The 11401-nt window shown below is 42.9% G+C and overlaps 1 protein-coding gene across 2 annotated transcripts in view; it reads left to right on the plus strand.

Moving 5' to 3' along the window:
* The window catches only part of EOGT (EGF domain specific O-linked N-acetylglucosamine transferase), a 32665-nt gene extending 28521 nt beyond the window's left edge, over positions 1-4144 (plus strand). For both annotated transcript variants that reach the window (XM_082346200.1, XM_082346201.1), the window contains exons 16-17: positions 1060-1162; positions 1742-4144. In XM_082346200.1, the coding sequence (XP_082202326.1) occupies positions 1060-1162; positions 1742-1888 (250 nt within the window). In that variant the 3' untranslated portion in view covers positions 1889-4144. The remainder of the gene's footprint in view (positions 1-1059; positions 1163-1741) is intronic.
* Positions 4145-11401: the final 7257 nt, after the last annotated feature.

The following is an 11401-nucleotide window of genomic DNA, read 5'->3' on the forward strand; positions in this document are numbered from 1 at the left end:
TTGGCATTTAAATGAGAGACTAATTAGAAAAAAGTTGTCATGAACTTCCAACACCCTGAAAAACATTTAAAAATATATATATGTTAGAGAAATAGCCAGATAATTGTAGATTCTATTTTAATTCTTCCATTTCTTCCAGAGAGGAAGGGAGGGAAGAAAGGAAGGAAGGAGGGAAGGAAAGAAATGTCATTGAGAAATCTCAGGCCTTGGAGGTCAACAGACCTGGGATCAATTTCTGCTTTGGAGGATATGTTACCTACCCCAAGGCCACGTTCATATGTACAAAGATGGGGGTATTAGGAGTTAATATCAAGTTCACAGTCCTATTGATAAAGGTCCCCTCCATTCTTTAATCCTATTCTGCTTTTGGAAAGTTAAGATAATTTAGTTATGGGAATATTTTAAAAATAATCTCTCCCACTCTTTTGTGTGTGTGTGTTTCTATAAACACTTTTATTGGGACATAATTTACACACCATACAATTCACTCATTTAAATCGTATAATTCAATGGTTTTAATGTATTGACAGAGTTGTGCAACCACCACCATAATTTTATAAAATTTTCATTACGCCCCCAAAGAAACTCAGTACTCTTCAGCAGTTACTCTCACTCCATCCTCCTCCCAGCCCCTGGAAACCACTAATCTACTTTCTGTCTCTGTAGATTTGTCTATTAAGGACATTTCCTATAAGTGGAATCATACAATATGTGGGCTTTTCTGACTGGCTTCTTTCACTTAGCATCATGTTTTCAAGGTTCATCCATGTTGTAGCATGGATCAGTACTCATTCCTTTTTATTGTCAATAATTATTCCTTGTATGGATATACCACATTTTATTTATCCATTCATCAGTTGGTAGACATTCAGGTCATTTGCACCTTTCAGCTATTGTGAACGCTGCTGCTATGAACAGGAATCTCTCTCACTCTTGTTTACCATTTATAAAACCTTTTGTAAGAACATATTTGGGAGGTGAATTTTTTCCCTAGAGAATTGCGAATTGGCCAGCCATCCCAGGCAAAAGCCCAATGTGTGGACGCCCTTGTGTCCTTAGATACAACTGTGGAGATGAACGCTGTTACTTGGACCTGGCCAGGCTGAGAGGCGTCTACTACATCACTTGGCGAAGGCAGAGCAAAGTCTTTCCTCAAGATAAGGTAAAGTTCAAGGACAAAACTCATCCTGTTTTCTTTTTAATTGGTTTAAAGTGTCTAGTTAATGTGACAAACTATCTTTGAACTTCAATCCAAAGATAAAACGGTTCTCTGGAATCGTGAGTTGTTGCGCTTTATATTTGCAAACTGGGGGAAAGGAGAAATTAATTACTCTCTCTCTTTATATGGAAAAGAGAACTTCATGAAATTTGGGCCTAGAGAGATCTATTAAATTATTTAGAGACGGGATCAGGAAACTACAGACCAGTGGGCTAAATCTGGCCCTCCAGTTGTTTTTATAAATAAAGTTATATCGGGGCATGGTCCTGCTCCTCTGTTTACGTGTTGTCTATGGCTACTTGAGCACTTCATTGGCAGGGTTGAATAATTGTGGTAGAGACTTTGTAGTCCATGGAGCTGAAAATACATGTTATCTGGCCCGTTACTGAAAAAATTTGCCAACCTCTGATGTAGAGCATAAACTAAAATAGTTCCTTTGGCCAAAGTAAAATAATTTTCTTCTTGTTCAGAAAACCACAACCTCAACACCTTACAAATTTGTCTTTTGCTTTGATTTTGCAGGGCCACCACCCAACTCTGGGGGAACATCCAAAGTTTACCAACTACTCTTTTGATGTAGAAGAATTTATGTACCTTGTCCTTCAGGCTGCAGACCACGTATTGCAACACCCGAAGTGGCCATTCAAGAAAAAACATGATGAGCTATAAATGTGTTGAGTCTTTTGCCAAAAGGGAGTGTTTAAACGGTCCTCCACCCAGACTCACCTCACAGTTAAATAGGTAAAACAGCCTGTTATCTCCTAGCCCCAAAGTACCTTTTTTTAATACCAAAACATGCCTTCAGGGTATTACTTATGTGTTTTATAGTCTTTAACTGTTTCATGTGATTGTTGTGTCATTGCTATTTATCAAGATACTCTTTTTGCACTGAAAACTTTACTTTTTATAGTTCAGAAATTGGGCCTGGGCTCACTGGCGTAATTGAGCCTTTTTCTTAGGGATACCAAAGTTTGCAACTTTCTTAGCTTTAGAATTTGTAAATGTTTTTATAGAATACCATGAGCTCGTCATTCTAGAGGCTTCCAAGTTGTTAATGATATATTTGAGCAAATTCACAACTCATTTATTTGCCATGATTTGTTCACAGCACTGTTTGTAGTAGGAAAGGAAAACATGCAAACACACACACACAGAGTTGTGGTTCTCAGTACCAAGCTATAGGCCCGTGTTACAGATTAAACAGTATTATAAACTGGTCTGTTTAACTGTATCAGAGTCTAAACTAACTCCTGCTGAATTCTCTGTTGTATCTTTTTAGTCAACGCCAGGTTATATTCATCAAGAACCTGAATTAACCATGCTGTTGCATTAAGTTCATATTCACATTTCATATGCAAATCATGTTTTCCTCACATGTAACAACCACATATGATAAAAACAAATGAGGATGTCCTTTAGGACTGTTTTGTGTACCTTCTAGCTGGTTTCCACTGGTTCCTTCTTAGCTGTGGAGAGCATTTATAAATCAAATAGTGGTTTTGTTGCGCACCTGCTTGTAAGTGCATATACCTGTGTGTATGCGTCTACCTCTTTTAGCATGGAAGTATTCCAATCTTTGATTTTGCAGACTTTAAATTAGCCACAAGAGGAGATTTTTTTCCCTATGAAAAAAGTAAAGACACACACACGAAAAAGGTAAAGACATGCATGAATTATCCAATTCAAAGTGAATAAGAAGCCATAAGAAAGTGCCATTGATTAAACAGCATATCTGAAATGCAGTCCCACTCTTTGAATGGGCTTCATTTCCTATTGTCTATGAACTTTCAATTTAGTGGTCAGAAACCATGGATTTATTTTACTGTAAAATGTGAAGTTTACATTTTATTAACACTTGAGCAGTCTAATTTAGAGACTAGCAACTTCTATTTTTTTAAGTAGGGGATTAACAGAGTACAGCAGAGCTAAGCATTTTTTCTTTTTTAATATTTTAGAGTTGTAAAAAAAAAAAAAAAAAGAATATGCAGCAGAGAAGTGACCTGAGAAACCTAAGATATTTATTATCTGGACCTTTACAGACCATGTTTGCTGACTCCTGTTTTAAAGGATTATGAACAGTTTTCTAGAGTTTAGGAATATTTATTAAAATATCTGTCAAGGAATTAGTGAATCACTGTAGCAATAGCTTTGATTTGAGATCTTGACATTGTTTTAAAAGACTTACAACATATGAATTTTGAAATGAGTGGTGTTGCTGCTGTCCTTTGTCCAGTATACTGAGTAACCACTGAGATCGCTCACGTAAAAGGAGTTGTCAAGACCACGTTGCACTTCTAGTCAGAGAGGTGTAAACATCTGAAAAAATGGCCTCAAAAAAGGTTTCAACGTTTATCTTCTTACCTCATTTTAAAAACTATGTGGCAATGTGATTCTGTAGATGATTGATCAAGAATTTCAGACATTGAGAACAATTTCATAATAAAATGTTACATTTGCATATTTCACATTTAAAGAGACAATATGTTTTATAGAAACAAAATACATCAGATATTTTATGGAACTCAGTTTTATCAGACTTTTTTGATGGGAGCAAAAGAAGGTCTTCAAATTGTTATAAAATTTAAAATGTAAAGACTGCTCTTTTTATTAAGTCTTTGAAGAGGTGCATGTCATTGTTTGTACATGTAGGGTATGGCCTTGGAATAAATCGTTTTACAATTTATTTGAATACCGGACTATTTTCAGGGTTTTCTGTGTCTGAATGTCAGATGCTTACTTTTTTTTTTTGGCACTTACTTTTTTTTTTGGCAGTCTGGCAGCTCTAGCTTATACAAATTGAGTAGCTCACTGATGAAGAGTTCAGTTTAAGGAAAAATTGTACCTTACAATCATTTAGCAGTTTATTATATGATGCTTTCACAAATGTTATATTGCATAATCTTTTAAAAATGACATAAGAATTGTTCCCATTTTTACTTATTTATTTATTTGTTTATTTATTTAGTTATTTGGCTGCTCCAGGTCTTAGTTGCAGCACGCGGGATCTTCATTGCTGGATCTAGTTCCCCGAACAGGGATTGAACCTGCGCCCCCTGCATTGGGAGCATGGAGTCTTAACCACTGGACCACCAGGGAAGTCCCAGAATTGTTCCCATTTCTAACGTGAAAAGAGTCAGATGCTGTTTAAAGGACTTCTCTAAAGATCACAGGTCTTCTGACTCCATGTCCATAGTTCTCCATTTATTCACTCAATTATTTACTATTGATGGAGCAACTACTGGGTACCATCTCTACTCTAGGTTCTGGGGATACAGCAGTGAGCAGAACAGAAAAAAGTCCTTGCCTTCATGGACCTTGCGTTCCGGTGGGGGAGACAGATATTAACATACATAAGGAAAATACACTGTGTGCTGGATGTTGATACATGGTATGGACAAAACTAAAACAGGAACGAGGGATGTGGCGCTCTGGGGTGGGGTGGCGTTGGGCACACTTAGGTAGAGGGTAAGGAAATCCTCGCTGAGGTCACCTTTGAGTCAGGATTTAAAACAGCTAAAGGAGGAGGAAAGCAGACAGCGGGGCAAAGAGCATCCCAGGAAGACCGGATGGTGCGTGCCAAGGTCTTGAGGCAGGAGGATGCCTGGTGTGTTTGAGGAACAGCAAGGAAGCCAGTGTAGCTGGAGTGATCGAGGGGCAGAGGAGTAGGAGATGAGGTCAAAGAGGCAATGGGCCTGGGGTGCAGATGGCAAGGCTCTTGTCCTTTGATGCTTATGAGCTGGGAGTCATTGAAGGGATCTCAAACAGGAGGAATGACCCGACTTACTTTGAAGAGGATAACTCTAGCTTTTATGCTGGGAATAGACTGAGGAGGGATGTCTTAGGTCGTGTTCCCTGGGAAATAGACTCTGGGTTGGAGATTCATACACAGGTGGTTCATTGGGGAAGAGGCTCATGATTAACACCTGTGAGGAAGGGGACCAGTCTTGGGTGGAGGGAGGAATGGAGCTGCAATGCAGTAGCAGGTGAGGCCTCAAGGGGGCGCTGTAGAGCTCAGTATAGAGGCAAGAGATCCTCATAGCAAGGAATGCCTGAATACTGGCCTTTCCCTGGAGGGGAGTAGCCTTAGGCAGGGCAGGTCTCTTCAGCTGAGGGCAGTTCGGCCGTAATCCATTAGTAGCCAACATTCCCAGCAATCGGGAGACTGTGCTGGGGGGACTTCCGAGACCCACTGCAACATCCACAACGGGGCCAGGGTGATGCCCTTCAGCTTGTTCCACTCGCCCTTCTACTGCTTGCCAGCAGGCTTCTAAGGCTTTATTCGATTCAGATTTTATTTGTTTTAAAGACTCCTTATAGATGATCCCGTGTACTTCATATGGTAGAAGGCGAGACTGGGCTTTGTGGGCCATAAGAGTTCTCTGTCCCATATTACTATTCGTTGGTCCCCACCCCCAATCCTTTAAAAAAATGTAAAAACCATTCTTTGGGATATTTAACAGAGAGGTTAAGGAACTTGCCCAAAGCCACACAGCTAATAAGTAATAGATGGATTATCCAATCCAAGGGCTTTCTTTGTGAAGGAATTTAAACAGGGAGGTAATGTAGGAAGTAAAGGAAGGAAGGGAGGAAGAAAGGAAGGGAGGGAAGGAGGGAAGGGAGGAAAGGAGGGAGGGAGAGAAGGAAAAAGAAGAGAGAAATTGGGTGGAAAAGAAAATAGAGAACGTAATCCTGGAGTTAGGCTTTTTCTTGCAGTTACAATATAGTTTTCTTTGAAACATAGTTAATGGAGAGAGAATTAGAAAAATACTCGCTTTTTTGAAACGAGGAGCATATAAGCAAATCAACTCAGGTATGGTTGCCTTGGAGAAACCAGTCGTTCAAAATACCGTATTCAAAACCACGGGCTATTGCCAGACACTTTAATACCGTCCTCCTCTGTTAGCTTATTGGGGCATGGCAAAATATGTCTTAAGCCCTCGTGTCATGGAAGAAGTGGCTTAGAGCCAGGCACAGGTTAGGTGGGCCCTCACTTTGAACGGTAATGCACATTTTGACCACAAGGTGGCAGTCAAGCCCTTCCAAATAGCCTCTGCGCCCAGAAGCCTGGGTGTAATAATCTCGTTGTAAATTCCAGACACCTGAGCGCCAGGAGTAGGGCCTTGCTTCTGTGTGTGATGGATTTTTTTTCATCCCTGATTTGAGGGCAAGTGGGAAAATTATTCTGGACAGTTTTCAGGTTTTAGTGTGGAATTTCTTAGCTGCAGCCAATTCCTGAATCCTCTGTAATATCTCCTGATCATCTTGTGCAAAGAGCATTTGGTCCTGGGAAGATGATTTCTAGTGAGAGAAGCTGTTTAGTGGAATGCATTCTCATTGCAAAGGAATTTTCTTGGGAGGAGAGCTCTACTGTAGGATCTCGAGATAGCCCGTTAGTTCCTCAATCCTTAGGAGCTAAATTCTTTCTTATATTGGCTTAATAGTTTATTGCATATGCAAGTGCTGTTATCATTTAGTTTGAGAAGAACCAGACTATAAGTGGAGGAGTTCATTTAAGTCTAGATGCCAAAAACTGGTGGCATGTTAATTAAGGAGGGCTTTTCAGCACAAAGGGGTGTTAATATCGAGTCTTTCCATGGATCTGATCTATTGCAGTGCTCCAAGTATTTGCTATCGTTTATTTTTCACAACCATGAGTTGCAGAATTTTGGGATGTTTTTGCTGAAAAGGAACTTGGAGATGCTTCCTGGCATTGTTCATTCCACAATGGTTTGTTGACTGCCCACCATTAACAGGCACTTTCAGACCAAGAGAGAAGATTCCTGGGAAAGGCATGTTATGTAGGCCCAAGAATTCAGTTACAGAAATCAGAAGGCCCTGATTCCTCAGCCTTGTAGCACAGAAGCTGTGCGACCATGGGTTTGTTGCTTAGCCTCAGGAAACTTCAATTTTCTCCTAAATTGGTGGCAATATCTATTAGGTAGGGTAGATTTAAGGATAAAATTAAAAAATTAAGTCCCACTTGTTTAGGGCCTGGCACATAACATCTGTTCAGTAAATGCTATTATTATACTGTGACACATAGGACTATTATCATTTAAAGCTGTAGTACCTGGGGAGCATTTAAATTCTGATCTCCAGACCTCTCCCCAAACCAAGTTAATCAGAATCTCAGGGCTACCATTGGCTGACTCTGTTTGGTCAAATGTCCCCAGATGTTCTGATGCACAGGGGTTGGGAGCTGCCGCTCTAGGAGAGAGTGACAGCTGGTGACACTAGACAGCTCATGAGGTCCAAGCCAGCACTCGGCAAAGTGTCTTCCACTGGGTATCCTTAAGATGTTACATAAAAAACGGTTTACTAGGGAAATGCTGCCTCAGGCCGAGTACAGGTGTTTCTTGCAGGGTTTCTCCCTACCTTTGATACACTAATGTACACCGTGAATTTCTAAACAGGAAGAGGTAATATGCACCGTTTCTAAATTCATTTGACCACTGGATCTCTTTCTCAGGGAACATGAGGGTTAGTGTTGCAAAAATCCCCCTCCAGGCAGGCTGCTGTAAACAGCGGCCACGGCTGTATCTGCCTGCTGGGGAATGGGTATCAGGCAGTGCTTTTAGTGTGAAGTCACTCTGGCCGGCTGCATCTTGTTTGTGAGTTAAATCAACAGTGCTACCAGAACAGAGTTGATTGGACCAGGGATCGATAAATGAGCTGCATTCTATCCATTTGGGCAGTTGTAAGATAAAGGGTAAAGAAATGACCCACGCAGATCCCTTCAGCAGGGACATTTGGATGTGAGATATGAGGAGGGTGCCAAGGTTTCTGGTACCAAGACACCAGATCTGAGCTACGGGTGCTTCTTTTGTATCAAGTACAATTATGAGCTACTCTCCAGGTATCCACGAGGCCACTTGTACTTTCAGGTCATGCATTGGATGACCTCTTCCTTCCAGCCTGAAAGAACCCAACTAACGTAGCCATGCCAGACTCCAGGTGTGATTATCCCCACACTACACCATGGCAATGGAAGGATGTGGACTCAGGCCTTCATATTCCAAGTTTAATGCCATCCAGCTACCCGAACACATTCCTGCCTCTCAAGTCAAGGGCATCAGCAGGACAAGTGGAGGTAAAAAGTAATGGTAGTTAAAAAAAAAAAAAAATCAGGAAAGTAAATCGAAAGGACACAAATCTGTAGAAGTACCTATGGTCTTAGGGGGAAATAGGAGCTGGGCACAGGGTTAAATAAAGGTGCCAGAGAAATCAGGCCAGTTTGCTGTGAGGTGATTGGATGAGGAATCAGCAAGCAGGTGATGAAGTTAAAGGTCAAGGTTCCAAGTCCCAGAAGAAAACCCACCCTTAAGGTGGAATAGACAGTAAATAAAGCCGAGGACAAGAGTGAAATGAGGGAAGTACCAGACACACTGAACAGGCCAAAGGAAAGGCAGGGAGAGGCCAGCATGAATGTTGGGAAGCTTGAGGAAAAGGAGGCGGAGGAAGGCAATGCAAACGCTGAGGAAACCGGCAGCAACTGCTTCCTGCAGCAACATCTTACTGCAGCAAGGGCTCCAGCCCCTAGGGCCGGCAGAAAATGGAGAGCAAAGCAAGAAAGCACTGATTGACAGTGAGAGCAGTTCTACACTGATAGAAAAATGTAAATCCTCCAGAGAAATATCTTTATCTACATATCATTTTTCAAAAATGCAGGGGATATTCAGCAACGTTCAGCTAGAGAATTTACACAAGATGTTCTTCGAAGTGTTGATGGTTCACTTGGTGGGAATGGGACTGGGAGTTTTTCCTCCTCCGGTTCACGAGGATGTCAATGCATCCTCTTGCCTGTGAAATTAAAAGAAAGATGTGATGGTGGAGCATCTGTACTGCCATCACCACAACGAGACACGGAGCCCAGATGGGATTTCGGTTCTGCCCGGCAGGTATCTCTATGCAAATAAACCGCCTTTCAGAAATCGCTTGGTGATGCTATCCTATTGACTTTGTACTGGATTATATGTTCTCGGATAGTCTTGCTTTTGCAATTCAAATAGCAGTCTGTTGAAAAGAGTTTTATGGTGACTGCTACTTGGTGCAGGCAATAAATCTGGGGGACAAGGAATAAAAGTAATATGCAGAAAAAGGCACCCATTCTTTTACGACTTTGCTTTGAGACTAGTGAGAAGCGCCAACAGCTGGGAAGGATCTTGTAGTCTGCCTTTGTCTTTTTGCTTCTTCTTCCTTAGTTCTTTTTCTTCTTCTTCCTCTTCCTCCCCCTCTTCTTCTCCACCCTTCTCCTCCCAATATTAGCATTTAAAAGTCGGCTTTCTTGGTGGAAGTAAATACCGCTGGTCAGGAACGCTGCAGAAAGGTCTGGACTAACAACATCGTGGTCTGGGTGGTCACCCACGGCAGTAAGACCTTGCGGCAGATTTTGCACTTACTCTTTTGGGCTGTCCCTTGGGAGGAGGACCCATAGTACACGTGGATAATGTCCACTTCCCCCACTCAGGCTTCCTGAGACCCTCCGAGGGTCTTCTGTAGGGTAATGATGTTGGGCAAGTGCAGACACCTGAAGTCTTAGGGGAAATGAGAGAGGCTTTGCAGAGCCGTGATGAGGAGGGGCTGGGTGGTGGACGTTACAGGTTCTGGCCTGCCCCTTACCGCCCGAGTGACCTCAGGCAAGCCACTGACACTCACGGAGCCTCAGTTTGCTCATCTGTAAATGCAGGCTGTTAAGGGCACCAACCTGAAGGTTGTCGTGAGGCTTTATTTGGTGCTCCTACCCACAAGGCACTTTGCCGAGCAAACAATTGTGAGGAATAGAGGAGCCTGATGTTAATCAGATAATCACGCAGGTGAGGGTATATAAGGATAAACTGAGGGGCTGCCGGGAAGGGAAGGAGTTTGTTGTAACCAAAGGAGATGCCGTGCGCTGGGGCTGGAGCTGGGGCGTAGAGGGGCCGGGGAAGGTCCCTCCCAAGCAAGTATAAGATAACACACCAAGTGTCTGGCACACAGAGAGGCCTCCTAAGCAGGGAGAGGAGCTGGGAGGTGGAAGAAGGAAGAAGAGGAGGTGGCTGACGAGGAGGAAGAAGATGCAGACCCACAGGAAGCTAGAGTCCTAGGCCTGTGAGCCCCAGAGAAACCTCCGTGTATGACAACTTTAGCCTGAAATGCCCTGAGGACAGTGGCCATGGAGGTCTGCTCGATTCAGCGATGGGCTGACAGTCCAAGAGGTGGAAAACTTCACAGAGACCACATGGGCCCCAGACAGAAGTTGCAGAGGCTCTAGGGCTGTAGGACTTGAACTTTGCTTCCCACTGAGTGCGTTTGTCAGTATCACCTGAGAGCTTCACCAGCCATAAAGGCCTGAGCGCCCACCTGCCTTCTCCTCGCCTCAGCGTTCTCGGCTGCTACCCGCATCTAAACTTTGCTTCTGCTCCTTCAGTCTGTGATGAAACGGCAAATGGTACGTGATCTGTGCAAATATATGCACATGTGTAAACTCACGGGTCAGTTATGTCAGGTAGTTGCAAGGTGGCTCTGACGGGAAGGAGGTTCTTCTGGGCTTCACGCTTAAGTCTTTTTACAAAATGTGCGTTCTTAGCCCTGGGGGGAGGGGGGATTCATTTATTTGCTAAAGTGTTTAAGGATGGGCTGAAACTTCAAGAAATCCTGGTATAGCCCAGAGTTTTCAATTATATGTAGGAAAATGATTACCAGGAAGGGGGGGAAACCAAAGCTGTGTTTATTTTACTTTTTTTTTTTTAATAATTTTTATTATTTATTTATTTTATTTATGGCTGTGTTGGGTCTTCGTTTCTGTGCGAGGGCTTTCTCTAGTTGCGGCGAGCGGGGGCCACTCTTCATCGTGGTGCGCGGGCCTCTCACTATCGCGGCCTCTCTTGTTGCGGAGCACAGGCTCCAGACGCGCAGGCTCAGTAGTTGTGGCTCACGGGCCCAGTTGCTCCGCGGCATGTGGGATCTTCCCAGACCAGGGCTCGAACCCGTGTCCCCTGCATTGGCAGGCAGAGTCTCAACCACTGCGCCACCAGGGAAGCCCTATTTTACTTTTTTAAAGAAATAAAGTGAATTGCTATTTGGTGAAGGGAGAGGGGAACTCTTGAAGCAGGTATTATTAATGATGCTTATTGCTTGGGGGCACGTGGTTGAGGAGGGGTCTGCCTGGAAATTAGAGTTTGTCTCAATGACGCTCCAAGCCTG

This window comes from Balaenoptera borealis, assembly GCF_965194805.1.
Source record: "Balaenoptera borealis genome assembly, chromosome: 12".
NCBI lineage: Eukaryota > Metazoa > Chordata > Mammalia > Artiodactyla > Balaenopteridae > Balaenoptera > Balaenoptera borealis.